This window comes from Phyllobates terribilis, unplaced genomic scaffold, assembly GCF_046119375.1.
Source record: "Phyllobates terribilis strain yellow unplaced genomic scaffold, ASM4611937v1 Scaffold_4__5_contigs__length_816908805, whole genome shotgun sequence".
Lineage (NCBI taxonomy): Eukaryota > Metazoa > Chordata > Amphibia > Anura > Dendrobatidae > Phyllobates > Phyllobates terribilis.
Window position 1 is genome coordinate 299,632,502 of NW_027362764.1, and position 23,600 is coordinate 299,656,101.

The window sequence follows — 23,600 nt, forward strand, 5'->3', positions numbered from 1 at the left end:
AGTAATCCCGCCTACTTTTTTAATTATAATGTTTCCCCCCTCCCCTGCACGTCACAGTGCCCTGTGACGTGCAGTTGCCGCGGCCAGATCCTGCGTCTGTGCACTTCACCTTTTACGGAAGGCGCACTTCTTCCTGCCATCTATGTTCAATGTAGAGCAGGGACCTTGTGCACAGGCGCCAGCAAGTCACTCTGACTTCCCAATGCCTGGGCACAAGATTCCTGCTCTACAATGATACATACCTCTAATATGGGGCATACAGGTAGGTATAGATGTACATTTCTATCACCTGTATGCCTATATTAGAGGTCAGATAAGTCTCAGGGGGAGACAGATTCCCTTTAACAGTTTGTGATATTTCTTCCAGAATAGTGGTGTAAACTGTTTGATGAATCAGAACTAGAGTTTTTTTCTCTTGTTTTTTTGATTACTAAAATGCAGTGTACGGATGTTACCTGGTAGTCAATAAGAGAACTAGCTTTGTTTCCCATATAACTGATCAAAGTTTAATTTTACTGTCATATGCTGAACTAGAAAAAGCGAAGTTGAGCTCTAATCGGTTGATGACTAGGTTAGTTTATCTGTTAGACAGTTTGAATGATTGATTGTTTTTTGGCTATGGTGACAATTTGTTCCCAAAATGCAGCATGATTTCAGTGTTGCAATGTGTTTTCCACCTATAGACTTTGAGCTAAAAGGGTTGTCCTATTAACAAGATATATCATCTCTTCACAGGAAAGGTAATAAATGTATGATCTCTGAAGCTTTGTCTGCTGACAGCCCTACTGATCACAAAACTGCGGCACCCAAAGTCACACATGTGAATGTATCATTAGTGAGCATGTGTGATCAGTGTTTTAGGTATAATGTTCACACATACTCATTACCACAGATTTCACATGGAAGACTTTAGGTTCCCTGTTCTTGGTATCAGTATGGTACTCAACTATCAGACCACCAACAATCTTACTTTTGTCATCCTGTAAATAGGTGATTTATGTTTTTTATGGGTCAAGTTTCAGCGAATTTTAGAAAGCATCTGACTTAATTTAAAAAGAAAAAAACCCCTGAAAAGAAGGATATTGATATTCATGATCAGCTGATTGCAATCAGTGTATTCAAGGGGCAGCGTGCTCTGTAGTGCTGCATCACTTTCATTGTATATCAAGCACAGCTCAATACTCCTTATTTTGTAGTTTTTGATCTTGCTACTGGAGTTCCTTTCATTTTGGCCCCATTAAAGTGAATGAGACTGAGCTGCAATACTAGACAGTCTACACGAAATCTGCAGTGCTGTGCCTGTTAAATAAAGAAGGGTATGCCGTGCTCCCCAGGGCGCCCTGCTTTTTACAATCAGCTGATTGCTGTGCTTGCTGGGTTTCAGTCCTTCAGAATCTAATATTGATGACCTGTCCCAAGGAAAGGCCATCAATATCGTGGTCCAGGAATATATCCTTCAGCGGTTAATTTAAAGGAAAACAAACAAACAAAAGAAAAGAAAACAGCAATTCCAAGCTGAATACTCAACTCTCTCAGTTTAAATGGATCTAGCTGACCACAGCATTTGGCTGTAGGAAACAAGCAATTGTACTTAATTTAGTTTTATTTCATACCTAATCATCTACTATTAAAACATACTTTTCATTCTGAATTTAATAACATTTACTTTTACAAAATTTGGAACCATTAAACCAAAACTGTCCCATTTATTTCTTATTCTTTTCTAGTGGATTCGTTGTTTGCATGGGATCACTTTATTTTTAATAATAATTAAGTTTATAAAACTGCTCCGGTTTTACAAAATAATGGCTCCTTGTGTGGCGGTATTTCAGTATTCTTTCTCCAGCTCAGCATTCACAGTGGTGAGTATTTTTATTTCATAATAAAGAGTTCATTTTTATAATAACTTGTGGAGCATCAAACTGGTTTGTGTGTAAGCGGGTGGTGTAATGCACATACAATAGTATTTTTTTTAAAAGCGCAATGCTGTCACTGATTCTTTTCACTGATTTAAATCTCTATCTACTGCACATGAATATCTTCATTCTAAATGGCATGAATGGTGGTAAACATTTGTTGCCTTAAAGGTTTAGTCTCATGCTAATACTAGGAAGTGTCATGCTCGCAGGTGGCACACGTAGTTCGTGTATCTACTTGCCACGGGCCTGGGCTTGCTTAATGGGCACGTAGCTAAGTGGCTACCTGGTGTTCACTGGAGCTCCTGATGGTGGAGTCAGGCATGAGCTCCATGTAGCTGCAAGGTACCACTCGTAGGCATTCCCCGGTACCACCGCTGCCAACCTCTAGAATGGGCTCATGAGTTCTCAGCCATGGAAGACCTAAGTGAAGTGGATAAAATATATCTGATAGCACATAGAAGGCAACTTTCACCGAATGCAATGCTCCAATCTGGAGCTCTGCTTGTTCCGTGACAACTTGAACGACTTCGGATAGGCCCTTTCCTTCAACGGATGACACTCTCAGTGGAAGCGTCGGACGTGAATCTGATATTGATCCACGACGGCCTGCTGCAGGAAATTTTCCGTTGAATCGGAGTAATGATAAGCCGTCGATGAACCGGATACCTCCACAGGACACGTACACTTTCAATGTCAGAGTTTTTCAGACCTCTCTGGACAGCAATGAATGAAATGTTCCGCGCTACCGCAGCCTGAGCACGTTCCCTTGGCACAACCACGTTCCGGCTGCTGCACCTCCAGCCTAATACGATTGATCTACATAGGTTCAGAGTAGATAGCAGTCTCTGGAAACTGGGGAACAAGTGGTCTCTGGAAAGACGGAACAAAAAACACAATGGTTTCCTCTCGTGCATCATTTCTCTGGTCCGCTCCTGGAACCTCAGGTCGATCCGGATTTCCAGGGAAATCAATTCATCAAGAGTAGCAGGGATGTCACGATCAGCCAATTCGTCCTTGATCCTTCCAGATAATCCCTCCCTGAAGGTGGCTACCAATGTTTCTTCATTCCAACCTAGTTCGGAAGACAGTGTGCGGTACCAGACGGCATATTGGTTTACTGACAGATCTCCCTGGCACAGTCTGAGAAGGGAAGACACAGTAGAGGCTACACGACCAGGCTCATCGAAGATCTTTCAGAAGGCCACCAGGAAGACCTATATATTCGTGGTCACAGGGTCCCCTCTCTCCCACAAGGGGTTGAGCCATGCTAGGGCCTCTCCTGCAAGGTGGGACATCAGGAATCACACTTTAGCCAGATCAGAGGGAAACTGATGGGCCAATAGTTCATAGTGCAAGGTGCACTGGTTCAGGAATCCACGGCACTGCTTAGGGTCTCTGTTGAAGCATGGTGGGGCTGATAAACGAACATTAACTCCGGAAGCGTAGGTTGCCGACAGAGTAGACTCAGCCGCAACTGCTGCAACTTGTGCTGGAGTGCAAGAAACAGCCATGGTCAGGGCATCCAACCGGGTATTCACAGTGTATAGATATGAAAAAACTTTTTCTTGCTGATCCTGCGGATGGATCAACTCTTGGTACAGCTCCGATGCCTGAGGAGTCTTGGGATCAGCGGGGTCCATTGCCTGAGCAAACTGTCACGCTCGCTGGTGGCACACATGGTTCATGGACCCACTGTGTCATGGAGTGGACATACCTAGGGGGATGTAGCTAAGTGGCTACCTGGTTCTCAGTAAAACTCCTGATAGTTCAGTCAGGCTTGAGCTGCAGGTAGCCGCCAGGTACCACTCCTAGGCAGTCCCTGGTACCGCAGCTGCTGACTCCAGGGGTCGGTTCACTGGACGGGGACTCGGGAACAGAGTCACTGACAGGCAGGATTTGGAGACTGATCGACAGTCTGGACAATGTGCGATTCCGGAATAGGTTCTCGTTCAGACACACGGGTCTCAGAAAATGGTTCAGGTACCACCGAAGCAGCTTCAGGGTCAAGTATGCACTACACAAAACTACAGGGATGATACAAGATAAGGAAATAATTTTAATAGACTGAGGGCGAGGGACCTGGCAACATAAAGTTGCACACACACTACCACTAAAAAAAACTATAGGGGTTGCTCAGGCACCTCCCTATTGGGAAGGGTGCCTTTTATACAAGATACCTCCCAGCTATTCGCTGGGGGCATCTTTGCAGGTGCGTGCGCTGCCCCTTTAAGAGCAGGAAAGCATACATGTGCACACTAGGTGTGCCACTGGAAACCTGTGTTGCGTGCACATGAGAAGGAGGCAGAGGAGCATGAGGACGCTGCTGCAGCTGGGGTGGGGAGTATGTCTGCGTCCCTGCATGGACAGAGAAAGGGATCCATGAGGGGGCTCCGGCAATAGGTGTTACAGGAAGAAAGCGATAGACAGAGTGAAGTTAGGCATGTTTTGCTACTGAATTTACTTTCTATTTCTATCTGCAACCAGGGTTGCCAACTCGATTTTTTACTATTTATTTATTTTGCTTGTTTATATGGGGCCATTAATTTCCACAGCACTTTATAGACATCATTACTGTCCTTATTGGGGCTCATAATCTTAATTTCCTATCAGTATGTCTTGGAGTCTGGAAGGAAACTGGAGTACCAGGAGGAAACTGTCACAAACATGGGGAGAACTAACAAACTCCTTGCAGATGTTGTTTTTGGTAGCATTTGAAACCAGGACTCCTGCTCTGCAATGCTACATTGTGCTGCCACCATTTCTGGACTGTTTATCAAAAAACTATGGACATTCAGTATTTTTTTTTAAACATTCTAAAACGATGTATACAAGGTCCACAGCCCATAATTTTGATATGAGAAAATTAGCTGCGTTCACTATGAAATGCAAAATGATGATAATTACAGTCATAACAATCTGTAAAAGTTTCTCAAGCTTCAAGCGAGTTATGTATGTATACATTTTTTATTAAAGACACAAAAAGTTATTTTTGGCAATGCTAGACCAAACATGAGCAATACTTACAAGCTCTCTCCAGTTCAGCTTGTAAGCAGTGTTATGAAGCTGTGCTGATTTGCTGGAGTATATTGTTAACTCGTAATCCCAGCCAGTTTTATCCACACTACACTTACAATGCTGCAGAGGAAAAACTGTATCAAGAGCGCAAACAGTTTAGACCAGCTGTGTGACAATGCTGCTGGCCTGAGCTGTAACCTAATCAGGAATGGCCAACCCGCCAGCAACCAGACAGTAAGAAAACTGGGAAGTAGGGCATTCAACAGTCTGACTGCTCTTACTGTCAAGACCCCTTTCCTAGTTAGCTGTCGGAATCACTTTTGATCCACACATAATAAATGGTACCTTAGTCCATTGTAAAGTCCTTGGAAGGAATACAATCTTTGCTGAAAGTGTTGGCACCCTTGAAATCGTTCCAGAACATGAAGTATTTCTCTTAGAAAATTATTGCAATTACACATGTTTTGTTATATACATCTTCATTTCCTTTGTGTGTATTGGAGCAACACAAAAAAAACTGAGAAAATAAGGCAAATTGGACATAATTTCACACAAAACCCCCAAAATGGGCCAGACAAAATTGTTGGCACCTTTCCAAAATGGTGGGTGAGCAAATTTGTTTCAAGCATGTGATGCTCTTTCAAACTCACCTGTGGTAAGTAACAGGTGTGAGCAATATAAAAATCACACATGAAACCAGGTAAAAAGGGGAGAAGTTGACTCAATCTTTGCATTGTGTGTCTGTATGTGCCACACTAAGCATGGAGAACAGAAAGAGGAGAAGAGAACTGTTTGAGGACCTGAGAACCAAAATTGTTGAAAAATCTCAAGAATCTCAAGTTTACAGGACCATCTCCAGAGATCTTGATGTTCCTTTGTCCACGACGCCCAACATAATCAAGAAGTTTACAATCCATGGCACTGTACCTAATCTCCCTGGATGTGACACCAGAGAAAAATTGATGAAAAGTTGCAACGCAGGATAGTCCGGATGGTGGATAAACGGCCCCAATCAAGTTCCAAAGAAATTCAAGCTGTCCTGCAGGCTCAGGGTGCACCAGTGTCAGTGCGAACTATCCGTCAACATTTGAATGAAATGAAACACTATGGCAGGAGACCCAGGAGGACCCTACTGCAGACACAGAGACATTAAAAAGCTAGACTGCAGTTTGCCAAAATGTACGTAAGCCAAAATCTTTCTGGGAAAGCATCTTGTGAACAGATGAGACCAAGATAGAACTTTTTGTTAAAAGCACATAATTCTACTGTTTACTGAAAACGGAATGAGCCATACAAAGAAAAGAACACCGTACCTACAGTGAAATATGGTGGAGGTTTAAAGATGTTTTGGGTTTGTTTTGCTGGCTCTGGCACTGGATGCCTTGACTATGTGCTAGGCATCATGAATTCTGAAGATTACAAAAGGATTTTGAGTTGCAATGTATTGCCCATTATCAGAAAGCTGGGTTTGCGTCCTAGGTCATGGGTCTTCCAGCAGGACAATGACCCCAAACATACTTCAAAAAGCACCCAGGTATGGATGGAAACAAATCGCTGGAGAGTTCTGATGTGGCCAGCAATAATTCCGGATTAAAATCCCATTGAACACCTGTGGAGAAATCTTAAAATTGCTGTTGGGAGAACTCACACTTCAAATATGAGGTGTAAGAAGCTTGTTGATGGTTATAGAAAGTGATCGATTGCAGTTATTTATTCCAAAGGGTGTGCAACCAAATATTAAGTTGAGTGTGCCAACAATTTTCTCCAGCCCATTTATGGAGTTTTGTGTGAAATTATGTCCAATTTGCCTTTTTTTATCTGTTTTTTTAGTGTTATAATACATACAAAAGAAATAAACATGTGTATAACATAAAATATGTAACTGCAATAATTATCTGGGAGAAATGCTTCATTTTCTGGAACAATTTCAAGGGTGCCAACACTTTCAGCAATAAGTGTAAATCATGAAATTGCCTCCTTTTTTCTAAGCTAAACAAGCGTAAGTTTTCTCTCTCATTACTGGAAAGACCTTCCATAACTTATAATAAAATGTAATAATCTAGTTGCTCTCCTTTGAACTAACGCTAGCTTTCCAATATCCTTTTTAAAATGTGGAGCCCAAAACTAGATCCATATTTTAGATGTAGCCTTACAAGTAGTGATGAGCGAGCACTAAAATGCTTGGGTACTCGTTGCTCGAGTTGAACAAATTGAAATGCTCGAGTACTTGACCCGAGCAAGGAGCCCAATGTAAGTCTACGGGAAACGCGAGCATTTTTCCGGTGACCTCCCCCGGAGGTCTGCAGGGGGCCTAAAAACTGCCCAAATTGATGGGGACAGTGCTGAAATGACATGGGAATAGCATGGGGAAGACCCCTGGAAGCATCTCTGACTCCCAGGTCACTGCTGTGAACAATGTTGTCAGAGTATTACGCCACTTTTACGGACTCATAATAAAACATAAAAAAACAAAACCAAAATGGATTTTCCTGGGAAAAATGTTAAGAAACATCCTTTCCAGGGTAATGACTAGTATATAAGGTAAAATAAATAACCAAAAGTAAAAATGCTCCTCCACACCTTTGGCTATGTTTACACGTAGCGTTTTTTATGCGTTTTTGCACTTTAGCATTGCTTTCAACGGTGAAAAATACATTCACCGGTAAATGTCATTTTAACATTTTACTACCTTATCTGGCCATGTGATGTGTGAGACATGATCAGACATATCCATGCAGTGCTGAAAAGACATGTAAATAGCATGGGGAAGACCCCTGGAAGCGTTTATGACTCCCAGGTCACTGCCTAAAACTGTAGTCATCAGATGTGATCCTATATTACTGCTGTAATAATACAGACATTTTTGGCAACGTGACAAATATTAAACTTAATTTAAAATGGGCAAGGTGTGTGGCAATGGACGGGGAAGTGGACATAATGGTGATGGTGCACGCAGAGGCCGAGGCCGTGGACAAGATGAAACTGTGCCTGCTGCGGGAGCACAACAAACACCCACATCATGTCGAACTACCTTCCTGTTCTAGTTCTAGGGGGCCGCGGAACACCGCTATTGAAGCCAGAGCAGTGTGAAAAGGTTGTTGGTTGGATAGCAGATAATGCTTCCAGTCAGTTTGCCACCACCACCTCCCTGTCTTCCACAAGGTCCAGTCTCAGTAGCTGTGAGTCTGGACCAAATTATTACTTTAGCGCCATTTATTCCATGGCGCTTTACATGTGAAAAATAGATCGCAAAAACTATTACAATAATCTTGAACCATAATGTGACAGTGACTGGTACTGGAGAGGAGAGGACCCTGCCCGTGAGGGCTCACAGTCTACAACGGATGGGTGAGGATCCAGTAGGTGAGGGTAGAGCTGCTCATGCCGCAGTATGGTGGTGCGAGGGTTAATGCAGGTTGTATGCTTGTCGGAAGATGTGGGTCTTCAGGTGCCTTTTGAAGGTTTCAACAGTAGGCGAGAGTCTGATATGTTGGGGTTGAGAGTTCCAGAGTAGGGGGCAGAAATGTATGTGATTGTGGGAAGAGGAGATAAGAGAGGCATAGAGAAGGAGATCTTGTGAGGATCGGAGGTTGTGTGCAGGTATGTAATGGGAGACTAGGTTATATGGAGGGGACAGGTTGTGGATGGCTTTGTATGCCATGGTTAGGGCTTTGAACTGGAGTCTCTGGGCAATGGGGAGCTAGTGAAGGGATTGACAGAGAGGAGAGGCCGGGGAATAGCGAGAGGGCAGGTAGATTAGTCAGGCAGCAGTGTTTAGGATAGATTGGAGGGGTGCGAGAGTGTTGGAAGGGAGGCCACAGAGCAGGAGGTTGCAGACGTCGAGGCGGGAGATGATGAGGGCGTGCACCAGTGTTTTTGCAGATTAGTGATAGAGGAATGTGCGGATCCGGAAGATATTTTTTAATTGAAGTCGGCATATTCCTCACCCTGATCTTTCTTCCTCCCACCACTCCTAGCGCCCTGAGACAACTGATCCCACACTTGGATACTACGAAGAGCTGTTTTGTTCATATTTCCATTTATAGATTCAGGTCTCTCGCTCGGTCCGCTCGGAAGTGGAAAGAGCTTGGATATGTGGTTTGAAGGAGAGATTAGAGTCCAGGGTTACCCCAAGAGCTGTTCACTTTTCCATTTATAGATTCGGGCCTCTCGCCTGGCCCGCTTCAAGCAAGGCAACAGAAGATCGCATGTAGCGATGCCCAAATATTTCAACAGCTTTGGTCACCCGAAGCTGACAGTGGGAAAGTGCAATTACTGTCGCAAGAGGTGGATGATGATGAGACACTCTGGATAGAAAGTCAGGAGGAGGACTAGGGTGCGGAAGTGTAAAACAAGGTGGTGGATGATGACGTCGATGGGCCGAACGCCAGGGTCCAGAAACAGTGTCTGGGGGTGACACCACTGCCTCTTCCCCTGTTGTACATGCATGCCAAGCCTCCATCCATGATGCAGGCGAAAATGCCTCCCACCCTGCACCTATCGATGCACACTTGCAACCATCACCATCAGCAACCACGTCCACGTCCTTGTCCCAGAGCAGCATTCAGTTCTCCCTACCGCAGTTCTTTGAACACAAGCACAAATACGCAGATAACCACCCACAGGCCACACTATTAAACTGCCACATTTCTCAACTGCTTGCACTAGAAATGTTTTAGGTTCATGGAGGCGGAAGCTTTCCGCAACCTCATGACTGCGGCTGGCCCTTGGTCCCCAGCTGCCACTATTTCTTCCAGTGTCGCCCCCACCTTATACAAGCACAGGTCCGAGAGCATTACCCATACCCTCACCAGCGCAGTTAATGGGAAAGACCGCCTAACCACAGACACATGGACAAGTGAATGTGGCCAGGGACGGTACATCTCACTGACGCATCACTGGGTTAATATTGTGGAAGCTGGGAACTAGTGGGACTCTGGGATGGAACAGGTCTTCCCGATGCATGGGATTGTGGGCCCTGGTTCAATCAAGCTTCAACACAATATCCACAAGATAGACACTTACAGTAGTCAGTCTCCTAGTCAACGCGCAAATTATTTCTGATGATAGAGGCCACCATCTCCTTAGCTTGCAGCTGGTACTTTTGTGTGGGAATCAGCTTGGCTCCAACTAGCCTAGAATATTTCCAGTGAATTATGGCACAACGCCATGGTATTAGCAGTGCCTTCAGTACCAGTAGCGAAGCCATCCACAATTTCCTTCTCAGGAATTTTATTTGGTAGACTGAGTGGCTGGCCAAATACATTAGTTTCTCACAAAGGAGCTGAAGATACTGAGTGGCAGTAGGTGCAAGTTTCTCCAGCATATTAGACTGGAGGTTACGTAAGGGAATATATCGGGAGAGATTAGTTCAGAGATGTATGGAGGAGAAAGGTTATGGATGACTTTGTATGTCAGTGTTAGTAATTTGAACTGGATGCACTGGGTAATTGGGAGCCAATGAAGGGATCTTATAGATTGCAATATTATAGATTGCTGGAGGGAGTCCACAGTAAAAAAGCAGCCATAGAGTGTCCGGCAACCTTCACGCACACTTTTCATAGCCAGGGCTGCTTCTCGGAGAGAGTTGTATTTCACCACAGCCATATTCTTTAGGTCAGATGAAAGGACTGGCATACAGGGAAACCCTATCTACTCCAGCTGTCATTTCTCCACCACCTGGTTCTGGACATTGTCACACATGACCATGCCTGGCTATATGTTCAGCGGTGAGAGCCACAGATCTGCCTGCTGTGTTACAGCTTTCAACAACTCTGCAGCGGTGTGCAGTTTGTCACCTAAGCATAAGCACATTATCTTCAGCACAGCCTGTTGCCGCTTGGCCGAGGCAGTGCTGGAGTGCTTCCAGCTTGTGACTGATGTGGTCATTTCGGAGATGGAGGCCGAACAGGAGGAGGAGGAAGTGCAGGAGCTTTACAATGTGATTACATTGAGGTTACATTGGCGAGTCTGGTTTTTATACTAATACTGTGTTTTTAATTTTTTTTTTTACGTCTCTTCAAATGTGTATTGGAGTGCGTCCTAATTTTTGTCAGCCCTTGAAATTGCTGCATATGCAATAACAGTATAGGAGACCCACTCCTTAATAATGAGAAGGACAATTCAAATAGATTCTATATTCTAGAATATTAACTGTCTTATCTAAAATTCGTTTACGGGTGAGGTATCGCAGTATGGATAGCTTATTACACCGATCCAGACACATATTATTGCCTTACACTGCGTGCTGCTGGTGCTGCCAAATTTTTTTTTAAATCTATGCTATTCCCTATCAATAACGCTGTTAGATGCATTTACAATTGGGACAGGTGCTAGGTGGTTCATTCTGGTCGCATAAATGTCTTCCACAATCCATAACTTTTTTATTATTATTTCTTTGGCCTTATATACAAGTCATTACCCTGGAAAGAATGTTTCTTAACATTTTTTCCATTTTAGCTTGTTTTTTGTATTTTTTTATTATCAGTCCGTTAAAGTGGCGTATGTACACACATGGTCAAAATTGTTGGTACCCCTCGTTTAATGAAAGAAAAACCCCCAATGGTCTCAGAAATAACTTGAATCTGACAGAAGTAATAATAAGTTAAAAATCTATGAAAATGAACAAATGAAAGCCAGACATTGCTTTTTAACCAACCCTGCTTCCACAGAATTTAAAAAAAAATTAAACTCATGAAATAGGCCTGGACAGAAATGAGGGTACTCTTAACTTAATATTTTGTTGAACAACCTTTTGAGGCAATCACTGCAATCAAATGATTCCTGTAACTGTCAATGAGCCTTCTGCACCTCTCGACAGGTATTTTGGCCCACTCCTCATGAGCAAACTGCTCCAGTTGTCTCGTGTTTGAAGGTTGCCTTTTCCAGATGGCATGTTTCAGCTCTTTCCAAAGATGCTCAATGGGATTTAGGTCAGGGCTTATAGAAAGCCACTTCAGAATAGTCCAATGTTTTCCTGTTAACCATTCTTGGGTGTTTTTAGCTGTGTGTTTTGGGTCATTATCCTGTTGCAAGACCCATGACCTGCGACTGAGACCAAGCTTTCTGACACTGGGCAGCACATTTCTATCTAGAACCCTTGATAGTCTTGAGATTTCATTGTACCCTGCACAGATTCAAGACACCCTGTGCCAGATGCAGCAAAGCATAAAAGAGCCTCCGCCATGTTTCACAGTAGGGACAGTGTTCTTTTCTTGATATGCTTCATTTTTCCGTTTGTGAACATAGAGCTGATGTGCCTTGCCAACAACTGCCATTTTTGTCTCATCTCTCCATTGGACATTCTCCCAGAAGCTTTGTGGCTTGTCAACATGTAGTTTGGCAAATTCCAGTCTGGCTTTTTTATGATTTTTTTTCATCAATGGTGTTCTCCTTGGTCGTCTCCCATGAAGTCCACTTTGGATCAAACAACGACGGATGGTGCGATCTGACACTGATGTTCCTTGAGCTTGAAGTTCAGTGGAATATTTGGCACACTCTACAAAATTTCTGTACTATTATGACAGTCATATGGGATCACGTTTGATGGCCATGGTTTCACGCAGTCGCCTAATAGTATGGTATTTGTCAGCGACCAAGTGTCAGTTGGTTCAACAAAACACAGCTCGCTGACTTTAAATGGAGTGTAATATTTGACACGCTCCACAAAATTTCTGTATTATAACAGCTTCCACAATACTGTAATGTGAATAAAGTAAAAAAAATCTGGCTGTTTTCTGCTAACATGCAAATGTAGCAGTAAAATTGTGTACTCTGGATTGCTTTTTAAGCAAATAATCAGGTGTAAGATAAAAAAAAAATTTGCCTTCGCCCCTGATATTTGGGGCTTTGTCTACGAATATCTGTAACAGCAGGAGCAGACAGAACGTGCAATGGACCCTCTTGTGCTGTATACATTGCCTCAAACCCTGACTGCCTAACTCCTGCTATCACCACTGAATATATGCAGCTGGATTAGTCCTCACAAGGACTGTTAATTCAGATGGATATATATATATATTATATACTCCTGGAGTACCTATATCTAACTATTACACCACCAATTATTTCCCTAGCTCAGCAGCATCTCTCCGTTCTCTGCCTGTTTCCGGGTTAGACTGTGACGAGCATAGGGTCACCAGGTCTTATATAGATCCGATGACGCTATGCGGCCTGCTAATTACTGTAATGCCACAACCAACATGGCTACGGCATTACAGTGTGTGGCGAGCTATCCCTGCATGTTCATTGGCTCACTAAAGATCTCCAAACATGCAGGGTGGGGACCCGAGCTCCCCTCCGAGCAACCCGGAAATACTCGCTGAGCATGTCGAGCTATGAGATGCTCGAGCGAGTACCGAGCAGTGTCGAGCATGCTCGCTCATCACTACTTATAAGTGATTTAAGGATAATAATTAGTGTTGAGCATTCCGATACTGAAATATCGGGTATCGACCGATATTTGCGGTATCGGAGTTCCGATACTGAGTTCCGATACTTTTAGAATATCGAATGCCGGAATCGGAAGTTCCCATAATGCCTGCGCTCTGCAGTGTCTCTGAAGAATGACAATCTGGATGGCAGCGCTCAGCTTACTGTACTTGTCATTTAGCGTTAAAGGATTTATTAAAAAAAATAATAGTGTTTTCATGCACCGTCTCTTTAAAAAAGCCGGCCGGCAATTCAGCATCGGTACCCGACAATTTAGAATAGAAAGAATAGAGCATCACACATAGATTAGATACATAGAAACATGTCAGTCACATGTATAAGAAGTACAGTGATAGTGTTGGTTACTGTACTTGTCATTTAGTGTTAAAGGATTTATTAAAAAAAATAATAGTGTTTTCATGCACCGTCTCTTTAAAAAAGCCGGCCGGCAATTCAGCATCGGTACCCGACAATTTAGAATAGAAAGAATAGAGCATCACACATAGATTAGATACATAGAAACATGTCAGTCACATATATAAGAAGTACAGTGATAGTGTTGATTACTGTACTTCTCATTTAGTGTTAAAATAAAGGATTCATTAAAAAAAAAATTGGCTTGGGGATCCCCGTAATTTTAGTCTCTAGCGGAGGTTAAGAAGACGGCTGGGGCAGATGTTTGAAGCCTGGGAAGGGGGTAATACCCACGGAGCTTCCCAGGCTACTAATATCAGCCCCCAGCTGAATACCTAGCCTTTATTAGCTATTAAAATGGGGGACCCCCAAAAAAATGACATGGGGTCCCCCCTATTTTAATAGCTAGCAAAGGCTAGGCAGACAGCTGGGGGCTGATATTAATAGCCCAGGAAGGGTGCCATGAATATTGGCCCCCTCCCAGGCTACAAACACCAGCCGTCAGCCGCCCCAGAAATGGCGCATCCATAGGATGCTCCAATTCTGCCACTTAGCCTTGCTCTTCCCACTGCCCTGTAGCAGTGGCAGTGGGGTAATAGGGCTGGGGTTGATGTCAGCTTATAATGCCAGCTGACATCAAGCCCAGGTTAGTAATGAAGAGGCGTCTATAAGACACCCCCATTACTAACCCCATAGTGAATGTTCAAAAAAAACACAAACACCCAGAATAAAGTCCTTTAATTGAAATAAACACACAATTCTTTATGGTTCTAAATTAAACCATACTTACCATCACGCCCATTCCAGCTGAAGCCAACATCATCCTTACCTTTCCATGGTTCCCAGGACGGCTCCAGCTCTGCTACATTCACATGACAGGCTGGATCGCAGCCGAAAGCTGCCATCCAGCTTGCCATGCAGCAGACACTGAGAAGCGCAGGCATGCTTGCGCTCCTGAAAACAAGAGACAGAGGGAGCTTTTTGATGAAAGTAGAAAAATATTTATTAAATATCATGATACACCATAAAATTCATAGGGAGTCCATAAAAAAGAGTAACAGACGATGTGTTAAGCAAAGAGCAGACCACCCAAAAAGAGATTAGTCAGCCCTGGGTAAATGTTGTAGAATAGAGCAAAAAATGTTTATGGCACGACCAGCAGTGAACACATTTAACACCTGGCCACATAAAGGCTTATAGAGCAGGAAGGGGAAGTAGACAATACTGCTATAGTACATCCTCATTACATCAGAGCCAGAGAGATAGAAGGTCACAGGTGAAAGAACATGAAAAATGAAGTATGCTGAGAAGTGCAATGTGAACATAAATAGTACAACACTCACCCAAAGGCTGAGAACCCCCCCAGTGGGGATGTAAGAGTGCAAGGACACCTACCCAACGCGCGTTTCGCGTGGACAATGTGTTGCTTTCTCAAGGGATGGTGTAATGAAGCCCTGCAAGGACCTTTAAGTAACCCTGACAACCGGTCATGTGTAATGTCACGTGACCGGAAATCAACCAATAGCGCTGCGTATACTGGCGCATGCGCTTCCGGCCGGCCACGCTCCCCCGCCGCACACCCGGCAGTCAAGTCCTGGAAATGCGCGCACCACCGTCAGTCAGCTGAGCCGGCTGACGGAGCGCGCGCACGGGCATGGAGACGCCGGGGAGCGGCAGGGTGTCACGACCCAAGGAGGCGCATGCGCTCCACAGCACCACCGATGATGAATACAAATATATAAAGTTTCTATGTTTGAAAGGAGGGCAAGTTACAAACCCCTTTAAAAGGATAAATACACACATATACAAGGGGAGGCATAAAATACAGCAAATATAGCATCTCAAGTAGTATTCTTTTGATTCAATTCAAATGCGATCCCCTTGAGAGGAAAAATTCATAATAGCCTCAAAACCAATCTTCCATAGGTGGAGAAGATTATATGTTGACTGCTGAGTTGTTAGTACGAACCACAGGGTAAACACAAAAAAGGATCCTAGATAGAATGTAATTAGATTAGTAACACTAGAAAAGCAATATGTAGAACAGGGCGACCATAGCGAAACCTGGCACCAGTCATACGAAAATGAAAACAAAAAAATAAAAGAGTGAAATTTAAAACCCCCTAAGGGGATAGAAGGTACACAAAAAAGGAAGAGAGTGAAGGGAAATACGGGTGGGAAACCAAAACAAAAGAAGAATTTAAAAATATATGAAGGGGGAAGGGGCAGCACTGAGAAAAAGAGCCACAGAAGGCGCTAAAAAAGGGGCTATAATAACAGAATATGATTAATGCAATAGGCACATGGGGGAACCACTACAAAAATGAGGCGAAGCTGAGTGACTCATTGAGGCCAGAGGGGGCCATGGTGCCAAGTGTAACAATCCAACGTGCTTCCCATTGTGCAAGAAGCTTTTTGATGTTGCCCCCTCTGGACCCCAAGTGTACAAGATCTATGCCTCTAAACATAAGGGATCGGGGATCACAATTATGGTGGTCCTTAAAATGGCGAGGGATCGTTTTAAGATCCAAAGTCTCGGTCACATTACTAGCTGCAATGATGTCCCTGACATGTTCCCGGATCCTAACTCTGAACTCTCTGGAGATGAGTCCCACATAAATAAGGGGACATCCACATGTGGCATAATAAATGACATTACTGCTGCCACACGAGATCCGGTGTTAAATTTTTAAGTTCCGGACACCTCCAGCAGAGTCAAAGGTTTTACAGCGGAGAGCATTAGTACATGCAAGGCAGTGGCCACAAGGATAACATCCCAATGTTGGTTTAAATGATGACAGAAATGTACTGTTAGGGGGAACATAGTGACTTTTGATAATAAGGTCACTTAAATTACGGGCCCTCCTGGATGTCATAGATGGTTGTTCACCCAGACTAATGGCCAGTGAAGGTTGTGCACTGAGAATGGGCCAGTGTTTGGCTAGAACTGCTCGCATATTTCTCCATTCGCTGTTATATGTGGAAATAAACCGGATCTTATTATTTCCCGTATCCTCTCTTTTTGGTTGGTATAGCAATTTCGATCTTGGAGTAGTTTTGGCCCTGATGTATCCTCTTTTGATGGAACGTTGGCTATAGCCGCGTTGTAAAAACCTAGATTGAAGGTCCTTTGCCTGTGCCTCAAATAGATAGCTGGAGGAGCAGATCCGTCTCACCCGGAGAAACTGTCCGACCGGGATGGCTCTCAAAGTGGCGGGGTCATGGGCAGAAGAAGCGTGAATGAGAGCATTGACTACTGTCGTCTTTCTGAAGACGTCAGTCTGGACGGACGACCAAGGGTCGACCTCAAGACTGACGTCCAGTAAATCAATATTAGTTGGATTATATTTGTAGGTCAGACGAATGTTTAGATTATTTGTATTAAGTCTGTCCATGAAATTCCCGAGCTGCTGCGCCGTACCTCTCCACAAGAATAGGATGTCATCAATATATCTATACCAGCACAGCACATGGTCAGCGGCCCTCGCCGCCAAAAATATGTCTCTCCCAGGAGCCACGGAAGAGATTGGCTTATGAGGGGGCACAGGCCGCACCCATGGCCGTGCCGCACTTCTGTAGATAAAACATGTCTTTGAAGGTAAAAAAATTGTGGGTGAGCACGAAGCGCAGCAGCCTGAGAATAAACCCGCAGAGAGGGCCGTCCAGGTCGGAGGCACCCAGGAAGAGGCGGACAGCCTCCAAACCATCTTCATGTTCATTGCAGGTATATAATGTCTCCACATCAGCAGTAACAAAGAGGGTATTGTCATCCACACAGATGCCGTCAAACCTAGTAAGGACGTCCGTCGTGTCCTTGGTGAATGAGGGCAGGGTCTCAACTAAGGGTTTAAGATAAATGCGCTCCTCAGTGACTGGCTGTGACGGCATAAAGATGAGCCGGGGTCATGTCCAATGAACTCAGCTTACCTCATGCACGTCACTGACAGCGTGGGAGAATTCTCCTGCGCTCAGCGCTTAAGCAGGAGAATTCTCCCACGCTGGGATGGCATTGCGATGACAGGCTGGATCGCAGCTGAGCGCTGCCATCCAGCTTGTCATCCTTCAGAGACACTGCAGAGTGCAAGCATGCCTGCGCACTGCAGTGTCTATGAAGGATGGCATGCTGGATGGCAGCGCTCAGCTGCGATCCAGCCTGTCATCGCAATGCCATCCCAGCGTGGGAGAATTCTCCTGCTCAAGCGCTGAGCGCAGGAGAATTCTCCCACGCTGTCAGTGACGTGCATGACGTGAGCTGAGTTCATTGGACATGACCCCAGCTCATCTTTATGCCGTCACAGCCAGACACTGAGGGGCGCATTTATCTTAAACCCTTAGTTGAGACCCTGCCCTCATTCACCAAGGACACGACGGACGTCCTTACTAGGTTTGACAGCATCTGTGTGGATGACAATACCCTCTTTGTTACTGCTGATGTGGAGACACTATATACCTGCAATGAACATGCGCTGAGCACAGGAGAATTTTCCCACGCTGTCAGTGACGTGCATGAGGTGAGCTGAGTTCATTGGACATGACCTCGGCTCATCTGGATGCTGTCACAGCCAGACACTGAGGAGCGCAAGCATGCCTGCGCTTCTCAGTGTCTGCGGCATGGCAAGCTGGATGGCAGCTTTCGGCTGCGATCCAGCCTGTCATGTGAATGTAGCAGAGCTGGAGCCGTCGTGGGAACCATGGAAAGGTAAGGATGAGGTTGCTTTATTATTTTACTTTTATTGCAGAAGACATTGGCTTCAGCTGGAATGGGCGTGATGGTAAGTATGGTTTAATTTAGAGCATTAAAAAATTGTGTGTTTATTTCATTTAAAGGACTTTATTCTGGGTGTTGTGTTTTTTTAAATACTTTACTAGAAATTCATGGCGGTCATGTCTAATATTGGCGTGACCCCATGAATTTCGGGCTTAGGGCCAGCTGATAATGCCAAGCTGGCCCTAACCCCTTTATTACCCAGTAAGCCACTGCACCAGGGCCCTGGATGAGTTGGGTACAGCGCCAGAAGATGGCGCTTCTATGAACGTGCCATTTTCTGGGGTGGCTGCGGACTGCAATTTGCAGCGGGTTGGGGGCCCAGAAAGCTTGGGCTTCCCTGCGCTGCGGATTCCAGCCCCCAGCTGCCTAGATGTACCTGGCTGGACACAAAAATAGGGCGAAGCCCCATGTATTTTTTTTTAATTATTTCATGAAATTCATGAAATAATTAAAAAAAAAGGGCTTCCCTATAGTGTTGTGTCCGGCCAGGTACAAATAGGCCGCTGGTGGTTGGGGGCAGCCCATTCCTGCCTGCTGTACCTGGCTGGACACAAAAATAGGGTTAAATCCTTTAACACTAAATGACAAGTACAGTAAGCAACACTGTCACTGTACTTCTTATATATGTGACTGACATGTATAATGTCTATCTAATCTATGTGAGATGCTCTATTCTTTCTGTTCTAAATTGTCGGGTACCGGTGTATGCCGCTGCTGAATTGCCGGCTTTTCATGTAAACATTCTACATTATTATTAGTTGTTTTCCTTCATGTAGAATTAACCTACAAGGAAAGAAAGAGTTTATTTTCAATCCAATATTTGTGTCCCATTGACTTGCATTGATTTCCGGTATCGGAATCAGCGATATCCGATATTTTTTGGGTATCAGTCCGATCTAATCCGATCCGATATTTCCCGATATCGGAAGGTATGGCTCAACACAAATAATAATACATTGGAATTACAGGATCTTATCTTTTTTTATACACTCTAAAATCTTGTTAGCTTTTGCAGCTGCTGTCTTACATTGAGTGCTGCTACTTAATTTACTTGTAGCCAGAATACCCAAGTCCTCCGATTCTGTAGTCCCTAGTATATTTCTGCTTAATGTACAACCCCTGCCAAAAATTATGGAATCACCGGGCTCGGAGCAGATCACAGACATGGCACAAAACTAAAGTCATTTCAAATGGCAACTTTAGGGCTTTAAGAAACACTAAAAGAAAACAAAATAAAAGATGTGGTGCTCCGTAAGGGTAATTTTTTTCAGACCAAGCAGAGGGAAAAAAATATGGAATCCCTCAATTCTGTGAAAAAAATTATGGAATCATGAAAAACAAACACACAAAAGAACACTCCAATACATCATTAGTATTTTGTTGCACCACCTCTGGCTTTAATAACAGCTTGCAGTCTCTGAGGCATGGACTTATTGAGTGACAAACAGTACTCTTCATCAATCTGGCTCCAACTTTCTCTGATTGCTGTTGCCAGAACAGCTTTGCAGGTTGGAGCCTTATCATGGATCATTTTCTTCAACTTCCACCAAAGATTTTCAATTGGATTGATATCCGGACTATTTGCAGGCCATGACATTGACCGTATGTGTCTTCTTTCAAGAAATGTTTTCACAGTTTTTGCTTTATGGCAGGATGCATTATCATCTTGAAAAATGATGTCATTCTCCCCAAACATCCTTTCAATTGATGGGATAAAAAAACTGTCCAAAATATCAATGTAAACTTGGGCATTTATTGAAGATGTAATGACAGCCATCTCCCCAGTGCCTTTACCTGACATGCAGCCCCATATCATTAATGACTGTGGAAATTTGCATGTTCTCTTCATGCAGTCATTTTTATAAATCTCATTGGAAAGGCACCAAACAAAAGTTCCAGCATCATCACCTTGCCCAATGCAGATTCGCAATTCATCACTGAATATGACTTTCTTCCAGTCATCCACAGTTCACGATTTATTTTCCTTAGCCCATTGTAACCTTGTTTTTTTCTGTTTAGGTGTTAATGATGGCTTATGTTTAGCTTTTTTGCATGTAAATCCCATTTCCTTTAGGCTGTTTCTTACAGTTCGGTCATAGACATTGACTCCAGTTTCCTCCGATTCGTTCCTCATTTGTTTTGTTGTACATTTCCTGTTTTGGACACATATTGCTTTAAGTTTCTAGTCTTTTGACACTTTGATGTCTTCCTTGGTATACCAGTATGTTTGCCTTTAACAACCTTCCCATGTTGTTTGTATTTGGTCCAGATTTTACACACAGCTGACTGTGAACAACCAACATCTTTTGCAACATTGCTTGATGATTTACCTTCTTTTAAGAGTTTAATAATCCTCTCCTTTGTTTCAATTGACATCTCTCCTGTTGGAGCCATTATTCATGTCAGTCCACTTGCGCAACAGCTCTCAAAGGTGTCATCACTCCTTTTTAGATGCAGACTAAAGAGCAGATCTAATTTGATGCAGGTGTTAGTTTTGGAAATGAAAATTTACAGGGTGATTCCATAATTTTTTCCTCAGAATTGAGTGATTCCATATTTTTTTCCCTGTGCTTGGTCTGAAAAAAATTACCCTTATTGAGTAACACATTTTTAATCTTGATTTCTTGTAGTGTTTCTTAAAGCCCTAAAGTTGCCATTTGAAATGACTTTAGATTTGTGCCATGTCTGTGATCTGCTTTTTTTGAACAACATTAAACAACTGAATGAACATCCTCCGAGCCCGGTGGTTCCATAATTTTTGCCGGGGGTTGTATATGCAGCAATACCATTACAGCGGCCTAGGTGCATTGCTCCACATTTATTAACATTAAACTTCATCTAGCATGTGATTGCCCACACAGACATCTTATCTAGATCATTCTGTAATTTTAAACAGTCTAGCTAAGTTTTTATTATCTTGCAAAGTTTTGTGTCATCTGTAAAGACTGACTCTTTACTCTCGATCCCATCCACAAGGTCATTAATAATGAGATTAAAAAGAATTGGTGCTAACACAGATCTTTATGGTAACTTACTGCTGATTTTAGTCCATCTAGAGAATGCACCATTTTCATTGAGTCTTTGTTTCCTCTCCCAGAACTAATCTTGAATGTCTCTCTATTTATTTTAATAATATAATAGTTTTTTCTGTTATGACACCCCAGGCGGACAGGTTTCAACTGAGGTGAACTTAGCATGCTGCCCATGCGACGTTGTGCGATGAGGCGGTTTGTCAACATACAACACTCATTCAGTGTGGCTCCTATATGGGTGCTACATTACTGTGCGGAAGAAAGGCCTGGCAATCTACTTCTGTATATTGCCAAGAAAACTTTATGGAGCATACAACTAAAAGATGCACCCCTACATCGGAAGGCACTCAACGAGGTAGTTAGGAAGAGCCGATGCTCGATGAGTATGACCAATGCTCAAGGATCAAAGCCACATGCACATCTTGGTGCTGATATCGCTTGGTCGAAGGGGAAGATCAAAAGTTGCAGAGATATCATAAAGTTCGGAACTTGGGATGTACGAACCATGAACCAAGGCAATCTCGACATTGTCAAAGCTAAAATGGAGAGAACAGGATATTGTGAAGATCTGAGGTTGTGAGTTATAATAATCACCTAGGCAGGTTAACAATGCAGCTATTTTTTATTTCTTATATCCATAGTCTTACAGAAATTCTGGGTAGATGGTCACAAAGTAGTCTCCCTCTCACCTGCCAATTCTCCCATTTTTTATCTGCATGCCCCATGTTCTCCTAAGATTGTCCACACATGATGGAATAAACGGCTGTAATGCACACGCCCGGACTGACTGGCGTGTGCGTGTTTATGTAGTGATTCCACTGTGCCATGAACCGGAGAGTGCCTGGAGGGGCATAACTAAGTATCTGCCCGATCCGACCAAGGTCGCACGACGGCATACGACGCCAGTGCACCAGGGAGGAACCGAGCAGAGGAACCAGGGTCTACTCCAGGTCAGACTCCGGACACGGCTGTTGACCCACACCGGGGAATACAGGAACAGGCAGACTAGAGCACAGGCTGAGTAGGGTCCAGTACAGACTGGGAGACAAATTCGAAACCGCAGTCGCGGTGGACAGGGCTGAGCAAAGCGAAAACCGCAGACGCGGTGGACAGAGCTGAGCAAAGCGAAAACCGCAGACGCGGTGGACAGAGCTGAGCAAAGCGAAAACCGCAGACGCGGTGGACAGAGCTGAGCAAAGCGAAAACCGCAGACGCGGTGGACAGAGCTGAGCAAAGCGAAAACCGCAGACGCGGTGGACAGAGCTGAGCATAGCGAAAACCGCAGACGCGGTGGACAGAGCTGAGCAAAGCGAAAACCGCAGACGCGGTGGACAGAGCTGAGCAAAGCGAAAACCGCAGACGCGGTGGACAGGGCTGAGCAAAGCGAAAACCGCAGACGCGGTGGACAGAGCTGAGCAAAGCGAAAACCACAGACGCGGTGGACAGAGCTGAGCAAAGCGAAAACCGCAGACGCGGTGGACAGAGCTGAGCAAAGCGAAAACCGCAGACGCGGTGGACAGAGCTGAGCAAAGCGAAAACCGCAGACGCGGTGGACAGAGCTCTGTTCACACGGAACAGACTAGAAGGGAAAGGCAGAACCAGATACCCACAGGGTACTTGCAGAGAAGTAGTGAGTGGACCACAAACTCACAAATGGAAGTACAGTGACAACGAGCAGGAGTTAGGTACGAGTTCAGACTCTGCAGAAAAAGGGAAAGTACGGACATAGAGAAAAACAAAACAGGCTAGGAGAGAATACAGACAGGACACAGTTCAGACACGGGAACTGATACCGAAGGCAGGAAACATAAACGGGACCTGGCATATCAGTGACCAAAGGCCAACTGACAGAACACAATGCTCAGGCAGGGATTCATTGGAGCAGCTGGGTTAAATACCAGATGGCAGACAGCAATAGGCTGGGGACGCACAAGGGGTGTGTCTGCAGCAGGTACAAAAAGCAGGAAGTGATCGGGCGCCGCCCTTAAGCAGCAGACACAGAGGCAAACAGACAGCATGGAG

The 23,600-nt window shown here is 44.2% G+C and overlaps 1 protein-coding gene across 1 annotated transcript in view; it reads left to right on the forward strand.

Moving 5' to 3' along the window:
- The window catches only part of PKD1L1 (polycystin 1 like 1, transient receptor potential channel interacting), an 808,959-nt gene that overhangs the window by 622,797 nt on the left and 162,562 nt on the right, over positions 1-23,600 (forward strand). Inside the window, exon 60 of the mRNA XM_073676922.1 lies at positions 1,728-1,862. Within this exon, the coding sequence (XP_073533023.1) occupies positions 1,728-1,862 (135 nt within the window). The remainder of the gene's footprint in view (positions 1-1,727; positions 1,863-23,600) is intronic.